The sequence below is a fragment of the Anoplophora glabripennis genome, unplaced genomic scaffold, assembly GCF_000390285.2.
Source record: "Anoplophora glabripennis isolate ALB-LARVAE unplaced genomic scaffold, Agla_2.0 scaffold70, whole genome shotgun sequence".
Lineage (NCBI taxonomy): Eukaryota > Metazoa > Arthropoda > Insecta > Coleoptera > Cerambycidae > Anoplophora > Anoplophora glabripennis.
In genome coordinates, this window is record NW_019416247.1 from 1039913 (window position 1) to 1058576 (window position 18664).

At 34.4% G+C, this 18664-nt stretch overlaps 2 protein-coding genes across 2 annotated transcripts in view; both read right to left on the reverse strand.

Annotated features, from left to right (window-relative positions):
* Positions 1 to 538: 538 nt before the first annotated feature.
* Positions 539 to 6973, reverse strand: LOC108903682 (cytochrome b5 domain-containing protein 1). The gene is made up of 3 exons (XM_018705935.2): positions 6597 to 6973; positions 5804 to 5965; positions 539 to 728 (listed from the first exon to the last, which is right to left on the reverse strand). Exons 1-3 carry the CDS (start codon positions 6971 to 6973, stop codon positions 539 to 541), a joined length of 729 nt encoding a protein of 242 aa, XP_018561451.2.
* A 7031-nt stretch (positions 6974 to 14004) lies between these two features.
* LOC108903690 (mucin-2) overlaps positions 14005 to 18664 on the reverse strand; it is a 288133-nt gene continuing 283473 nt past the window's right edge. Inside the window, exons 16-17 of the mRNA XM_018705949.2 lie at positions 17293 to 17538; positions 14005 to 14937 (exon numbers count right to left, since the gene is read on the reverse strand). Of these exons, the coding sequence (XP_018561465.1) occupies positions 14650 to 14937; positions 17293 to 17538 (534 nt within the window). The 3' untranslated portion in view covers positions 14005 to 14649. The remainder of the gene's footprint in view (positions 14938 to 17292; positions 17539 to 18664) is intronic.

The window sequence follows — 18664 nt, forward strand, 5'->3', positions numbered from 1 at the left end:
TGATTATTTACAATGAAGTGGAATTTTATCTCAACAAAAATCATACGGACTGCACACTTCGCCCAAATGTGTACAAGCTATTCTACATAAAAACATTATTATTTTTATCAATTGGTTCTTCTTAGCGACTTAAAATGTTATAGGTCTTAAAATCTACTTTTCTGTATAATTCTGAAGGTTTCGTGACAGGCTACCATCGATATACCCACAGAAAGTATGCAAATTTCCCGTCTTGCAACAATCTCATTACATTGTAAAGAATTCCTTCCTCAGAATTACACCACGAAGGTCCGCTGGGTTTTCCACATGGTTTCCGCTTTTGCCGCCACGCTCCGCGAAGCAAAATAAGAGCGCATGTGGTTAATAAACCCCATATGCTGCGGGCAGGTCTGCGACGACGCCGAGCATTGTTCGATTTATCCGGCTCCGTCTTGGCAGAACTGAGAAAAAATTGACTGCATTGCAAAACATTAATCAGACATTAACACCTATCATTCAACAAATTTAAGCAAACAAACGTCTTTTTATGTGTAAATATTTATTTGCAAATGTCTTCTTCCTCGTTGTCATCATCAAAGTCGAAATATTTAAGATCGTCCTTGTAGTAAAGGAGGATACATGGTATGTAAGAATTCTGAGGTAGTCCTAAATCTGTGAACAAGTCCCTTTCGTCCGGTATACCGTTCTCGTCCATTGTTTTATTCATATCAACAAACCTTTCCAAGTACCTGTAAAAGTGGATCGTTACATCACTGATTAAAGTGAACATAAGAAATAATTTAGACTTGCCTCGAAAAATTCAAAACATTTATAGAAATAAATCAAAATATCCCGAAATCCATCGAAAATCTCGAAATACTCCGCAAACCTAAAGATGTTTCGAAATACTTCTACTTGAAAACGTATCGATATTTTTCGAAAAATCTAGATATACTAAAAATCTGGATATTGAAATACGTACATCTAAAATTCATACCCCAAAACCCCTTGAAAATGTCTATATTATATACAGGGTGGTTTCAAATTTATGCAGGAAAATTCGAGTGCAGATAGATCTCTTTAAAATATGTGTTTGCCTTATAAACATTGGTCTAGAACAGCCCCGTTTTAGAGATACAGGGTGTTGATGTTGTTAAAAAAAAATTGATTTTTTGTTTATATCAAGAATCTATTAATCGACCTCAATAAAATTTGGTACAGATAATCTATGATTCCCTAAAATGTGAGCTCTAAAGGTGCAACCAAAGGTGTACAACTAGTTAGTGGTCGTCTCCTTTTTTATAAAAAAAAACCTATACCACTGCATTTTTTACAAGTTATTGTAACGGTTTTATATTCTAATGCACAAAATACGTAAAAAAGGTAATTAGAATTTTTCCCTAAGATTCACCGTTTTCAAGTTATTCATACCAATACAGTCCCCTTGTGCAGACATTTCTAACCATAATATTACAAGAATATTTATGTTTATGCTTAAAAGTAAGTAGAATTTGTAAGCACATCAACAAAATTCTTTACACTCGTTTCCACTATACCTGTGAGGTAGAGTTCCTTACGCGTTTTATTTTCTCCTGGAAGCCTAACCTACTATTTTACAAATAAACTTAAATCAAAGTAATAATAAATGTACATTTACCAAAGGCGAGGGGTAGTGAATTTTCGCAACATATGGCATATTTGGTCACAAGAAAATCTTCATGAAAATCGGACAAGATCTTTTCAACACGAATTTTCTGTAAACGTGTGGCTCGGAATAATTCGCAATAAAGTTTGTGGGTCTTTTTTCTTGTCACCCCGTCTAAATTCCCAGTCATTTCTAAACTTCCTGGAAAACCATCTATTTGAATTATTAGAGGATACTTCATTAAATATACGACAAAATAACTGGATACAATGGATGGTGCTCCTGCGCATTCTGAGAGAATAATATAATGGCTTAATATAATATAATGGCTTAATGAAAATTATATGGGGCGATGGATAGGTAGAAGACCAAATGCCAATGTCAACTATAATAGTGCAGAGAGTCCAGTGTCTTGGCCAGCCAGATTGCCATATCTAAACCCCTTGGACTTTATGTTTGGGGTTATCTGAAAAGTAAAGTTTATTCTACTCCAACAGATACAAGACCACAATTACTGCAACGAATTGAAGACGGGTGTAATGAATTAAAAGAAAACCACCACATGATTCAATTAATTCCATTAATAGAAGATGTCAGAAATGTAGCGATGTGGGTGGTTCGTATTTTGAACAATTGTTGTAAATACGTAACGTTAATTTTGTTTCTTGTTTAGTTGCTGTTGCTTGGTAAATATATTTTTATTATTATTTTGATTTAATTAGGTCTCCTGGGAAAACTAAAACACGCCAGGAACACTAACTCACAGGTAGTGTAGAAAGTTGTAAATAATTTTGTTGATGTGCTTACAAATTGCACTTATTTTTAAGCATAAACATAAGTATTCTTGTAATATTATGGTTAGAAATGTCTGCCACAAGAGGATTGTAGGATTGTAGGATTGTAAGGCTATTGTATAAATAACTTGAGAACGGCGAATCTTAGGGAAAAAATTATAGGCACCTTTTTATGTATTTTGTGCATTAGATATAAATCAGTTACAATAACTTGTAAAAAATGCAGTGGCGTAGGTTTTTTTGTAAAAAAGTGGTGACCCCTGTCGAGTTGTACACCTTTGGTTGAACCTTTAAAGCTCATNGACAAGATCTTTTCAACACGAATTTTCTGTAAACGTGTGGCTCGGAATAATTCGCAATAAAGTTTGTGGGTCTTTTTTCTTGTCACCCCGTCTAAATTCCCAGTCATTTCTAAACTTTCTGGAAAACCATCTATTTGAATTATTAGAGGATACTTCATTAAATATACGACAAAATAGCTGGATACAATGGATGGTGCTCCTGCGCATTCTGAGAGAATAATATAATGGCTTAATGAAAATTATATGGGGCGATGGATAGGTAGAAGACCAAATGCCAATGTCAACTATAATGGTGCAGAAGGTCCAGTGTCTTGGCCAGCCAGATTGCCATATCTAAACCCCCTGGACTTCTATGTTTGGGGTTATCTGAAAAGTAAAGTTTATTCTACCCCAACAGATACAAGACCACAACTACTGCAACGAATTGAAGACGGGTGTAATGAATTAAAAGAAAACCACCACATGATTCAATTAATTCCATTACTAGAATATGTCAGAAATGTATCGATGTGGGTGGTTCGTATTTTGAACAATTGTAAATACGTAACGTTAATTTTGTTTCTTGTTTAGTTGCTGTTGCTTGGTAAATATATTTTTATTATTATTTTGATTTAATTAGATCTCCAGGGAAAACTAAAACACGCCAGGAACACTAACTCACAGGTAGTGTAGAAAGGTGTAAATAATTTTGTTGATGTGCTTACAAATTGCACTTATTTTTAAGCATAAACATAAGTATTCTTGTAATATTATGGTTAGAAGTGTCTGCCACAAGAGGATTGTAGGATTGTAGGATTGTAAGGCTATTGTATAAATAACTTGAGAACGGCGAATCTTAGGGAAAAAATTAGAGTCACCTTTTTATGTATTTTGTGCATTAGATATAAATCAGTTACAATAACTTGTAAAAAATGCAGTGGCGTAGGTTTTTTTGTAAAAAAGTGGTGACCCCTGTCGAGTTGTACACCTTTGGTTGAACCTTTAAAGCTCATATTTTAGAGAATGTGAGGCCTACTATCAGACATTATATGTAGCAAATTTTATTGAGATCGGTTAATAAATTCCGGAGATATAAACAAAAAATCAATTTTTTTTTAACAACTTCAATACCCTGTATCTCTAAAACGGGGCTGTTACAAACCAATGTTCCTAAGGCAAACACATATTATTTTAAACAAAGAATTTTGTTTTATCTTGAAACTGTCTACGTATTTTAAAGAATGTATAGCAGTTTCAAAATATTTTGGGTATTGCAAAGTATTTTCGATGTTTGTAGAGGTATTTAGGTATTGCGAGATATTTCGAAGTAATTTCTACAGGGTGAGTCAAAATTCACTCCCCAGCGGCCGAATATATATATTCTAGAATAAAAAACAAAAAAATGTAGAATACTAAAATCTCGAAAGCGGAGCCGTTTTCGAATAAATTATTAATTTTAGTTCAATAAATGCGCCATTTTCGACTGACTAATCAAGTTGACAAAAATCTTGTTGACACGGATTTACTTGGCAGTAAGCTTTAGGAGCTTGTAACGGTAACGCCCGTGCTGCTGAGCGTTTGTACAGGGAACAATTTCCGAATCGCCATCATCCCGGTCACAAAAGAATCCAAAATGTAGAAATGGCAACAGAAAGAACGGTTACTGCAATGTTTTATTTACTGATGAAGCTCATTTCAACCAACAAGGAGTTTTCAATCACCACAACTTTCATTATTGGCATTATGAGAATCCTCATGAAAAACGTTAGCGGAATCAGCAAAGACGTTGATCTGTAAATGTTTGGATAGGTATTTATGGGAAAAGGATCATAGGTCCATATTTTTTGCCAAGAACACTGAATGCTGTACAGTAATTTTTGCGAGAACATTTGCCAGGTTTGTTAGAAGATATTCCTCTACAACAACGTGCAACTATGTGGTTTCAGCATGATGATGCGTCCGCAGATGCCACATTACAAGTACGACATATTTTGAACCGCCGTTTTCCTAATAAATGGATTGGACATGATGGACCAACACCATGGTCACCCTGATCTCCTGACTTGACTCCGATATACTTTTGGTAATGGGGATACATAAACTAAAAGGTTTATTTTACTGCGCCTGTTGGCGAGGATGATGTTATTGGCAGGATTCATGAAGCAATAGCGGAAATAAATTAAGCTAATTTCCGTTCTGTTGTCAAGAGTTTCTACCACATATGGCAGAAGTGTATTAACAAAAATGGTAATGTTTTTAAAGGTTAACCAAAGTCAGAAGGATCTTCGTTTTTGCTATTTCTTATTTTGTATGGATTTAAATGGATTTTAATGGTGTTAATATTAAACAAAAAAATTATAAATTTGAATTTTTCTTTACAAAATTTTCCGAAAACGGCTCCGCTTTCGAGATTTTAGTATTCTACATTTTTGTTTTACTTTTTACTTTAGAATATATATCCGGCCGCTGGGGAGTGAATTTTGACTAACCCTGTATATTTTCAAGGAAATACATTCGAGGTAACTTAAAGTTTTTAATATATTTCAAAGTAGTTCCAGATTTTTCTTAATATTTCGAACATCTTATAGGTATTTTGATGTATTTCCTGTTTTTAAATTAGCTATCTTACGTTGGACTCCGTATTTATTGTTATAAATAGATATATAACAATACATGTGAATAACTACGATATGATATTTGAATAAAAACTGATCGAAGTTATTTGATATGGGTTGATGTTGATATGAAAAATCATACGTAATTGAAATAAAATAATACTACTAAAATAGCAGTAATAGGTCAATTTAAGGACATCTGATTCATGATGCATTGGTTTACTATGTATTATGTATAATGAATGGAGAATTCATAATAAATTCATGAAATCACCTAATTTCGATGTAAGTTCATTGAAAATGTGCAACTGAGTTCACATTAAATATTTTGTTGTTGTTGTTTTTCTAATGAAGTTTAACTTCGACTAAATCTAGTTTGCGAAAGGTTTGATTGGGTGCAGAAAAAGTGATATGCAAATTTTCAGTTCCTAAATAATTTTGCATAATCCAGTTTGGGACTGTGAACGATTACTTAAATATTCCACTTACGTCCAGTTGTAGCTTTCAGCGTCGCTGTTGAACATGAGATACCTCTGCAGGATTCTGTTGAAGGTATCCTCGCAACAAACGTTCAGCACCACTTCAGTGGGACACAGCATGTTGATGATGCGGATCGGACGGACTCTCTTCGTCAGCAGACCGATCTGGTATCTGTCAGTCACAAAAAAGCATTTTTTTTCACACCAAAACCAAGCCAACAATGATTAGGTTTTTTATTCTATTAATTATAATATTACACCATAATGATATAGACATTGACAGTGGGTATTTAAAAAACTGTTTACTCTCATATCAAACACGGTGTTGTCATAGATAATGTGCCTTACCATGTCATAGATAATGCGCCTTACCATAGTCGAGAAAAGAACAGATCATGGAATGGTTGAATATAATGTTAAAATAACAATTATTAGCAATTTGCACAAAAATGGAATGACAAAAACATGAGAAATACTTTAGTATAAATAAAAAAGTACATACCCACCCATCAGATATTTGGATATATCAAGGTAAGTGTAATTATAATTCGGTTTTTACTAAAATCGGCAAAGAATGAGTATTTTGGACCTGGACTGTAGCAGCATTGAAACGAGCAACTTTGCATCAATTTTTTAGATTTGAATGAGACTGATTTACCTTGTGGTCGATATTCTCCCTCATTCCCCTACATAAATCGTATTCAAAAACAATTATTATTATTTATTCATAGTTTGATACAATCACCTCGTGGAAAGAAACTTATATTGTTGCTCTGGGTAGTTTAAAACATGGATATACTCACTTCTCGTCCAACCACCAGGGTAGTCTCTCCAGAGGTTTCCAAGAAGTTGCGGGCACCTCCACCGACACGTCCGGAATAGGTCCATGGGGGCAGTAAGGCACTCGACATCCTGTCACAGGGTGTATGTAGTGCTGGATATCCCCCGTTTTCTCGTCAAACCAGTGGCTGATGTCCTTTCCCGCCATGGCTATCAGAGGTTTCACACAGCTCTCTCCTTGGTGTTGTTTGAGGAGGGGAGTTATGTTGAAGACCTTCCCCAAGAGGGACACCCAGCAGTCCTCGGGCGAGTTGTGGACAACCACTTCGAAGGGGGCATAGTAGTGGTGGTGATGATGGTGGTGGTGGTGGTGTTGGTGGTGTTGTCCTGGCGATGACATGTTGTAAAATAGTAAAGTTTAACGAAGATATATTTATGTATAATCTATAAATTGTCGAATTGACAACTGATTGACATTCTCCAAAATAAATGAATTGTCATTGACATCGACATGAACAATTCTTTGGTAAAATTGAACGAGTTTTTTAATTCATACGCTGCTATAAAAAAACTTTTTTAAATCATGTACCTACCTACCATCCGGTTCGATTATCGATGGAAATGATGAAAAGAAAATTGTACGTGTTTTGAGGTTTATAATATGGTTTGCAACCATTTGTTAGTGATCTTCTTGTTAAAATCTGACATTAAAATTAATCGAAACTTGTTTTAGATAAAATAAACTATAGATGCAGCATACAATAGTTCAAAAAGTGAAAAAGAAATTTTATTATTTCGAGCTGCGATAAAAACATAAAGATAAAATTAAAATAAGAACCTATAAAACAAATTTACCTACGACCACTACTGTAAATACTTAAAAACACACTGTCTGCGATCGATGTAAGATTCCTATTACGCACGGTAAAAAAATCGCACAGTTTTCCTAGCAACTGCCTAGCAACGGCCAATACAATACTGTTTGTATTGACCGTTGCTAGGCGGTTGCTAGGAAAACTGTACGATTTTTTTACCAAGCTGTGCGATTTTTTTACCGTACGACGTAATAGGAATCTTGCATTGATCGCAGACGGTGTGTTTTTAAGTATTTAAAGTAGTGGTCGTAGGTAAAGTATAGTACGTAATACGTGGTGTAATGCAATTACGCACTCATAGAATTACGCACTCNAAAAAAAATTTGTGGATTTGATAAAAGAAAAATAAATATAGATTAATAAATGATTATATTATCATGTAGTCGAATTCATGTAGGTATAATGTATGTAAAAGAATCATAAGAATTTTTTTATGATGATTTTTTTTCCCGAAAACATTGCGTTTTACGAAAAAAAGTATAAAGGGACAAAAAAGTTTCTAAATTATTTAATGGCTTTCTAACGGACTAATAATTTTTAAGAAATTTAAATATTCGACCAATTTTTTTTTGCTCCAAAGACCTCTTGTCTCTTGCCACGAAAAATTGTCTCGCCAAAAAACTTAGCACCATCAGATTCCACATGTCATAAAACCCCTGTGTACCAAATTTAGTGATTCTCGTGCAACAGGGTTCTGAGATATAAAACATGGATTATTCTTAGGGGCGGATTTCAAGGGGTTGCCACTTGGTCCCCTAATTTTGTCTTAAGAATATGTGACCAAATTTTGTTGCATTAATTTCGGGACACACTGTACAACTTTCAAGGTGGCAGGTTGTGGCAGATAGATTATAATATTTCCTAAGAGTAGAGGGGTACAGTTAAGATATATTTTACAATGCAGATTAAACTTTTTTCTTAAAAATTGGGTGTTTGCCACCTTTTTCGATATTACCATTAAGTAAAGTAACGTGGCAAAAAATTTTACCTGTATTTTTTTTAGCATCAAATCATTGGTAATCAAAAAAAAATAATAAAACGAATTTTCCCAATTTTTCAACAGTATTAGAGTGAAGATCTGTCATGGTTAGGTTTTTTATTTTATGAAGGACTCAAAAATTCATTTCATTGGTATTTTTAATGTTTCCTTTTTTTAAATTTTGTATTGTCACTTTTTGTTTCAGCTAGACATTGTCAATGCCCTGAGCAAACGGTTGGTTGACCACCCATTATCTTTCGCGAGGAAGCTCTAGGAAGATAATATCTAGAATAAGTCGCGTGCCCCGTGATAATAGAAATGCAAATCGCTTATCGTCACGGCCGTCTCGAAGACGCAGCTTGCCGAGCGTGAATCCTGGGACTACCACCTTCCGTTCGAGGATTCTTACTGCCTTCTTTTCCTTTTTAATCAGGTAATGAGGATTTTTTTGTAATAAAAAAAACATTTGATGAACATCACTTTATGTAATTACATTTTAAGAACCATTTTCATTGAAAGTAGCAATAATTATACAGAAAATATTTTAAAATGATTTTTGTTATTGTTATTGAATCAACATATATATTGTTGCACCTCTATACTCTTGTATATCTTTTAGAATTGACTGCTATAGAGCCTTTATAAATGATTGCAAGCCACGTGACCATTAAATTTGTTTAGAACAGTAATTTTATTTCCTTCATGTTGACAATAAAATTTCGGTAAAATTAAAACAATAAGATCATTATTAAATTAAAATACCTACAAGTAACATTTGAATAAATTAGATATTACCTAAATGTAACTCCATGTGTATGACTGTTGTTTTACAAAGTAAAACAATAAAAAATTATTTATTCCAATTCCTACCTCCATCTATACACGAGATACATATTTAACAATTTTCTGGTATATTAAATAATTTTTAGTATAACAAGCACTTATAGCTTACCTATCTTAAATTTCTAAATCTGTTTCACATTGCCAAAAAAAAAAAGAAAATCATAAAATGGCAACTGTAAGTTGTCTATGGAGTTTCAAATATAGTCCACCAGATTTGCAAACCATTGTATTCACGGTTGACTATATATGAGCAAAATTTATTAAATCTGTCGAATGTTTCGGAAAGGATGTGCCATGTCCATATCATATCAAGGGCGTCGCCAAGGTGGGGCAGGAGGGGACAGCTGCCCCTCCCCTAGAAATTCGATTTCTTATACTAGAAAATATTAGATTGGAAATTATTAAAATATTTTATTTACTTAAACTTTAATTTTGAAAATTAATACACTATTTTCTTAAAAAAGAAATGTAATAAATTATTATAAATATTTGTTGAAATTGTCTCAATGGCCTAGCAATGATGAAAGAAACCTTATTTTTACCAACCATGAAGATTTTATTAATAAAGTGGTTGACAAATTTTCAAAAAATCCGAAAAAATTATGTTTTACGTAATTTTCCTTGAATTTCTTTTTTTTGTTTTTCTTGTATTAAAAAGGTTTTATTAAAAACATCTAAAAAAAATAATTCACTGTATCTATGTCTACCTACAATCTATATTTCTCTCATCCTCCCTCTTATCTTGCCCCCCTCCCCTCCTAGCCCATTGGCTGGCGACGCCCCTGCCTATATTGTTGCACCTTGAAAATGCCACGTGTATTTTATAAAATTGTTAAGTAGAGTTAAAAAACTGTTTCCTGGCCTTTTTTATTTAAGAATTACAGCAATTATTTTTAATTTTATCATGAACTGCCACAAAATGCGGTTTGATGTCGTTTATTGAATTATGTACTTTAATGCGTTTTGCTGAATATATGCACATGTTGCATTTTAAAGGCGCTATGACTGCTTTTCAGCTTTCTGAACACAAAGGCATGGTACTTTTTTCTCCAAGTGCTTCTGTTGCGAATAAAAATTTAAATTTTTGAAAGCCAGAGAAGCTAGAGAGGAACTGGCTTCGCCAGGGTCGCTATAACCTTGGGGAATTTTCTCAGATTTTTTTGAGTCCTAGAATTTTTTGGAAAAATCGATATACTAGTCCATGAAAATTCCTGAAAATTGTTCAAAAATTAAAACTCGGTTTAGAGACGGTTTCGTATGTATTTTGGCATGCTGAACACAATGGAATGGTCAGTTTTAGTCTCGGCGTATCTGTTTTGAAAAAAAATAAAACATTTCGAAAATCAGGAGAGGTAGAAAGAAACGGACTTCAGCTTTAGCATTTCCAGGGTTGTTATAGTCTTGGGGAATTTTCTCAGATTTTTTTGAGTCCTAGAAAATTCCTGAAAATTGTTCAAAAATTAAAACTCGGTTTAGAGACGGTTTCGTATGTATTTTGGCATGCTGAACACAATGGAATGGTGTTTTAGTCTCGGTGTATCTGTTTTGAAAACAATAAAAAGTTTTGAAAATCGGGAGAGCTGGAGAAGAACTGACTTCAGTTTTAGACTTGCCAGGGTTGTTATAGCCTTGAGGAATTTTCTCAATTTTTTTGAGTCCTAGAATTTTTTAGAAAAATCGATGAAAATGTCCATGAAAATTCCTGAAAATTGTTCAAAAATTAAAACTCGGTTTAGAGACGGTTTCGTATGTATTTTGGCATACTGAACACAATGGAATGGTCAGTTTTAGTCTCGGCGTATCTGTTTTGAAAAAAAATAAAACATTTCGAAAATCAGGAGAGGTAGAAAGAAACGGACTTCAGCTTTAGCATTTCCAGGGTTGTTATAGTCTTGGGGAATTTTCTCAGATTTTTTTGAGTCCTAGAAAATTCCTGAAAATTGTTCAAAAATTAAAACTCGGTTTAGAGACTGTTTCGTATGTATTTTGGCATGCTGAACACAATGGAATGATGTTTTAGTCTCGGTGTATCTGTTTTGAAAACAATAAAAAGTTTCGAAAATCGGGAGAGCTGGAGAAGAACTGACTTCAGCTTTAGCATTGTCGGGGTTGTTATAGTCTTGGGGAATTTTCTTAGATATTTTTGAGTCTTAGAATTTTTTAGAAAAATCGATGAAAATGTCCATGAAAATTACTGAAAATTGTTCGAAAATTAAAACTCGGTTTAGAGACGGTTTCGTATGTATTTTGGCATACTGAAAACAATGTAATGGTCAGTTTTAGTCTCGGTGTATCTGTTTCGAAAAAAAAAAAAATTTCGGAAATCGGGAGAGCTAGAGAAGAACGGACTTCAGCTTTAGCATTGTCGGGGTTGTTATAGTCTTGGGGAATTTTCTTAGATATTTTTGAGTCTTAGAATTTTTTAGAAAAATCGATGAAAATGTCCATGAAAATTGTCCGAATATTAAAACTCGGATTTGGGGGTGATATACAGGGTGTCTCATAATTAGCTGCCAACCCTGAACAGGCCGATTCTATGATCAAAACTAAGTAAAAAAGTTCATATGAACATGGGTCCGGAAATGCTTCCTAAGGGCACAGGGACCCATTGAAGAGGGAGGAATGGAAATCATTTTTTTGCAATATCTCTCAATCGCGTTGTGATAAATGAATGAAATTTGGTATACACAGCTAAATTTTGATGAGCAATTTGATGGACTAATCCATTTATTTCCACAAGGTCCATTGGGGTGGGTACGGGGGGGCCCTTGGTACTTTGCGTGTGTAACTTTTTCATCTTTGACTTTTTAACAAATTGGACAGCAAATTCCGTTTTCCCGAACTGTTTTACGTTAAAAAGGTACTCTTGTTTCAAATCGTTATCTTTAACGGTTTCTGAGAAAATCGCTCTTGAATTAATCCCACTTTGGTCAATTTCATAGTAATTTAAACAAAAAAAAATATTTTGTTTCAATTTAATCTAGTTTTAATAAAAAAATAATAATAAAAAATTAAATTAAATAAAAATTAATCCTTTAAATGGAAAAGAGAGGAAAGGAAAATTATTATTATTATTTTTTGTTTAAATTACTATGAAATTGACCAAAGTGGGATTAATTCAAGAGCGATTTTCTCAGAAACCGTTAAAGATAACGATTTGAAACAAGAGTACCTTTTTAACGTAAAACAGTTCGGGAAAACGGAATTTGCTGTCCAATTTGTTAAAAAGTCAAAGATGAAAAAGTTACACACGCAAAGTACCAAGGGCCCCCCCGTACCCACCCCAATGGACCTTGTGGAAATAAATGGATTAGTCCATCAAATTGCTCATCAAAATTTAGCTGTGTATACCAAATTTCATTCATTTATCACAACGCGATTGAGAGATATTGCAAAAAAATGATTTCCATTCCTCCCTCTTCAATGGGTCCCTGTGCCCTTAGGAAGCATTTCCGGACCCATGTTCATATGAACTTTTTTACTTAGTTTTGATCATAGAATCGGCGTGTTCAGGGTTGGCAGCTAATTTTAAGACACCCTTTATGTATTTTAGCATGCTGAACACGCTAGAATGGCTAGTTTTTGTCTCAGTGTATCTGTTTTGGAAAAAATGAATAATTTCGAAAACCGGAAGAGCTAGAGGATCCGACTTCAGCTTCAGCATTGCCGAGGTCGTTATAGTCTAGGCCAAGTGTGGCAAGTGGAGTCCGGATATTTTTGAAAATATTTAACGAGGTCCAGAAAAAAGCTCACATTCCTTATTAATTTTTTATTTTAATTTGCCAGCACAAAATAATATGAAATACGATAGGCATATTTGTATTAAAAAATCAATGGGGAAAATTACATTTGCGGTCTTGAGTCAGTTTCTTTTTAATAACCTACTATCCATTAAAAAATGATCAAACGTATTCTTATTTATAGAAAAATATATATTTTTAAATAATTTGAGTAATTATACATAAAAATTGTTGGCGGTCCAGTATTTTACCTTCCGCGGTCCGGATCTGGACCGTCGTCTGCCAGTTGCGGACGGCTGGTCTAGGCGATGTTTCTCAGATTTTTTGGAGTCCTAGAATTTTTGAGAAAAATTGATGAACTACATGAAAATTGTCCGAAAATTAAAACTCGGATTTAGAAGTGGTATCGTACGTATTTCGGCTAAAACACGCTGGAATGGTTAGTTTTTGTCCCAGTGTATCTGTTGTGGAAAAAAATGGAAAATCTCAAAAACTGGAAGAGCGAGAGAGGAACTGACTTCAGCTTTAGTATTGCCAGGGTCGTTACAGTCTGGAGGAATTTTCTCAGATTTAATACTTATCAAGAAAAATCGATTTCCAAGCTATTTCAGAATGCTGGGATTCAATTTTTCAGTGGCACCTCAAATTTTTTATATAATTTTTAGAGATGTCTATTCGATTGATAATTTCCAAATACGTACAGGCAACTATGACCTAACCACGATTTGGTTGCTCGTACACAAATTCTTGAAAACTTACCTTTTGCCTTTTTTACTATTTCGTTTTATTTAAAATCGCCCTGCATTAGTATTTCATTACAATAATCACTATTGGTAACCTAACAGTTAACAGTGACGGAGAGGAAAGGTTGAAATAAAAAACGATTGGTCCTTACGAAACTTTTTTTATTATTTTGTGCTGAAAAGTAGTATAATTCACAAATAATAAATAATATATAGCAAACTAAAAGGACAAACACGTTTATAAAATTTCAACATAAAACAAATCTTAAGTAAAAAAAATAAAAGTTAGAGCAACTACGGATATAATGATAATAATGATAGAGGGTTAAGAATACATCCTTATTTTTCCAATTTGCCTCGTTCGATAAAATAAGTTAAAAAACATTTAAAAAAAATTAAAATTGGATCAAAGACAACGGACCGGCTCAAAGGAACCCTCTTCCCGATCGTCTCCCAAAAAATTTCGCGCGTCGCGTCTAAAAGGCCAATACAACAGTAGTTTTAGCACCCGATTATAAAATTTATGAATATAAACTTTAAATATATAAATATATACAGAAGAGTGCATAGCAATCACATCTCAGCACACCTAAGCAGTAAAAGCTAAACTTAGGGTATACATACAAAAATTTTTTTTGATCGACAGCTACATCGTCAATCCAAGTATTTACCGTATATAAATTAACCTTAAATATATTTTAATACAGCATAAGTCTTTCTTATATCCACACCACTTAGATATACTCGTTACTAAATATTACCACAGCTCTATACACACATAGTAGTAGTTAAGGGGCATAAAGATATAAAAATTTTTTTTAAATATAACAGTTATTTCGTAATATAATGCTAAATAATATAATCATGATAGGTCGTTAGTGGGTGCTTACTCTCCTTCAGTCTGCGGTGTTGGTCTGGATGAGCGCGCTCTCCATTATCAGCTTGTTGTCCATCGGGGAATTGTCCTTGAGCAGCTGCGGTTCGCTGCCCTCGATCGTGTTGTTCACGACTGTGGCGACGGTGATCTCCTCGGTCACGAGGGTGGCCACGCCGTTCTGCTTCGGCTTTTCCACTTTTGTGGTCCTTGTCTTGCTCGTAACGTTCCTTACTAGCTCGGTGGGTTTCTTGGCTGTGGTCGATTTCATAGTGGTCGTGGTCGTTTTCGATGTTCGTGTGGCTGAAACCTGCAACACGGGACAAGTTAAGATTCGCTTCACCTTTTCCTCTCAAGAAAATATTATATAACCTAAACTAAAACCACAACCTAAGACAGCAAATTCTACGGACGATTTCATATTGATTTGACATAAATGACATTGTATTTTTTTAATTGTTCAGATCGCCGTTTATTTATTATTTATTTATTAAACAAGCATAGGCGCCACATTTGGGAGGGATAACTGATATTTTTAAGAGGGTTCTATAGCAAATAGGCAACCAGCAATACATTTCTCTAGATTTTATTATACAGTTTGCCTAAATATGAATTAATGCACAAATAACAGACTTTCCTCCATTCTAACGCAGATTTTCTATAAAATGGACTTAGTTCGAATCTCAAATTACTTTTTGTTGTAAAGAAATTTGTAATTTGCCACTGTTAAACAAGCGGCATCGTAAATTCTAAATTTCTTTACACTAAAAAGTAATTTGAGTATCAAATCAACGTCCCACGTTTTTCTAGGTAAATTTTTGTTTTCCCGGGGCTCCTTGATGAAAACGGCAAATTTTCGCTGACGAGTGACAAAACCCGACAGGAACGCTCACCGACGGACGTTTTGAGGGTCGATTTAAAATACTAAAGGCTTTTTTCCGAGGACCAATCAAGGGCTCACTCAGCTTTTACGCGCGAGTTTCGTCCTTTCTTTGTAGCTTAGGCTATTTTTGTAGTGTGTTTTCAACGCCGAAATTTGCTTTTAAAAAAGGTTCTCTCTCGCGGAACTCCAATATTTTTTTAAAGCCCGGATTGTTTCGTCCAAAACGCAATTTTCGCGAAGTCTTTATGGATTCTGCCGGCACCCGCGCTTTGTTCCGAGGAAGCCGGAACTTTTCTCTTTGCGTAAGGGCTACTCCCGCGACCCAACGATGTCCCCTTTCCGCTACCGGGACGCTTTTCCTGTGTCGCGTCGCATTGTTCTCTCTCATCTATATCGCCCTCAATTTTTCTTAGGTCAAATGTAACAAAATTTAAGACGAGATTAAGAATATTTTGACACAAACTGTCACTGCGGTAGAAACGTCAGAATTGTCAATATTTTCCGATTCTGCCGTTCCCCGCGGCTCCAGTACGGCAATGAGCAAATATTTTAATGTTTTATACCATTCCGAATCCTTTGCGGACGATTTTATGACAGAAAAATGCAATTTTTAACATTACGAAAATGTTTGTTTACTTCGGCTATGAACAGGACTTCAAACACCAATACAGCCAAAGTCTGTATAGAGACAATGATGACTTAGAGGTAAAAGTGTCGCGTTGCAACCTGGAGGTCGACGGTTCGAATCTCTGAGAATTTTTTTTTTACTTATTGCCGTATTTTACTTTCATTATGGAGTTTTCTTTTTAAATCTTTCCATAAGAAAAATATATAACTTTTCAAATAAATTTTTATACAAAGGATGATGTCCAAAAATATTGCGTAAAACTTCAAACGGTCCAGAGATAATTATGAAGTTACGATGTTGATGACTTTTATATAGAGGGTGTTTAAAAACTAAAGTACAGGGTATTTCAAAAAATTTTATATTTACTAATCGGAGAGGAAAGCACCGCACAGCGCGGCCCAAGGGCCGAAAGCCAGAGAGAAAGGTCAGCGGAGTTTGCCAACCATTCTAGTATGAATTAATGTACAAATAACAGACTTTCCTCCATTCTAACGCAGATTTTCTATAAAATGGAGTTAGTTTGGAAGTCAAATTGCTTTTTGTTGTAAAGAAATTTGTAATTTGCCGATTCTGAATAAGCAGGATCTTAAATTACAAATTTCTTTACGATAAAAAGTAATTTGAGTTTCAAACCAAGTCCATTTTATAAAAAGTCTGCGTTACAATGGGGGAAAGTCTGTTATTTGTGCATTATTTCATAGTTAGACAAACTGTATAATAAAATCTATAAAAATGTACTGCTGGTTGCCTATTTGCTTCTATATTTTTTTCTTTGAATTTTTGGTAATTTTTAAATCAAAATCAAAAACTTCAGAGATTGAAGAGGCATGTGGTGTACAATATGCGAGAAAAATCTTTTTTGAAATGTTTGTTTTTTTGCACGATAGTTACAAAATTTTGGAAAACAAATAACAACAACCACTAACTGGACTTTTCTGTTTTTAGTTTTGTGTCGTCTCCAGTGTAAGCTTGGTGGCCTAACGCTTGCGATGACGTGGAACCGGGCATTCTTTATAAGACAGTGTGTGTAAAAATATACCCAAAAGTTTAAGAAGCTCAGTTTCTTTCCCTTTCGAAAAATTTTGCAATAGTTACAATTTTTTCAAGATTCCCTTTATAATTAATCATTAAAATTACTTTCATTGGTCCCTCACCTTGCTTTCAACCTTGCGGAGTGTAGTAGTTGTGCTCCTTGCTGTGGCAGAGGCAGTCCTGGTGGTGCTGGTCACAGTCCTGGAAGCAGTCAGTTTGTTGGCACTCTCTTTGTTCTGTTTCTCGGTATCAGCGGCCTTGGTGACAGTCTTGGTCAGTGGTACCCTCTGTTTGAGCACCGTTGTAGTGGTTGGGGGCCTCGGCTTGGGAGCCGTGGCCGTCTTCGGGGACGTCTTAGCAGGGGGAGTCTGAAAACAAAACGTTCATTAAGCAACACTGAATATTGATATTGATTCTTTTATTTATTTATTATTTACCAATTGGGCTTATTTTTGGTTTAAGGTGTAAAGTCACTCTAGAATTTTCAAAATTTTGATTTTTGGATTAATGGGTTAAACAATGCTTTATTTATTACGTGAATTCTTATGAGAAGAATAAAGGAAAAAGTTTTAGATGGAGAAAAAAGTCAGGAACACAAGTTTTTTCAAGGTGGAACTCAACCATTCGCGGCGCACTGCAGGAACTTGTGAGTACGCGCCTGACAGTTAGCTAGTTAGCTATTACAGAAGTCAGACTGAGTGCCAGATAAAGCTGAAAAGAAGAGGATGATCGCTGGCGGTAGGTATACATATAACGAATTTCTTATGCTGAATGACAATAAAATCTTTAAAAGCATTTTTCGAGAAAACACTTTTCAATCGGCAGGAAACAACTCAAAAAGTGTTCAACTAATTTTTTTTTGGAAATTTTGTAAAGGGGTGTTTCAATTGAATAATTTTCACTGTTATTAACAGTTTAATGAATAATTTTTTGAATGTTCACTAAATCAACAATTATTAATATTTTTTATTTTCTACAAGACATTTCCTAATCTTTTGGTATGTAATATCAGAAAATTTTTGTTTTTTTGTTTCAAGACCATTCCTTAAGGGGGGAAGCTACATTAGGCTAAAAAAAAAATTGATTTTTTTATTGCATAAACTGCTAGTATAACTATTCAAGAATAAGCTGAAAAAATTTCATAAAAAAATACCATTCATTATGATTTTATGAGCCTAAAACCAAACGCCCATCGGATCAACGCTCGGACGCATAGCAGGTAGGGCAGAGCGCTTGTTCAGGTAGTCTAGTCATTTATTAAGCAAGAAAAGAGCAGATGTAAAGTAAATGGCTCAGAATGATGCCTATGAGGAATAAGAAGGGCTATTGATGACCATTATATGGTGCTGGAATTGCTGATTGATCGGAAATCTTCAAATGTGTTTTACTCGAAATGGCATTTTTTGATTCATGGGAACTCTAGCTCAAAAAGTTATGAACCGAAGTGTAATGAAAATACGAAAAACGGGAAGGACGATTTTTATTTAAAATAAG

What these genes read in the sequence shown, in the direction of transcription:
- LOC108903682 (XM_018705935.2), bottom strand. Translation starts at nt 6,973, where the DNA reads ATGTCATCGCCAGGACAACACCACCAACACCACCACCACCACCATCAT. An exon ending in CCCTGGTGGTTGGACGAGAA is followed by an intron (nt 5,966 to 6,596) that starts GTGAGTATATCC and finishes TGTGACTGACAG; the next exon opens with ATACCAGATCGGTCTGCTGA. An exon ending in GCTGAAAGCTACAACTGGAC is followed by an intron (nt 729 to 5,803) that starts GTAAGTGGAATA and finishes CCACTTTTACAG; the next exon opens with GTACTTGGAAAGGTTTGTTG.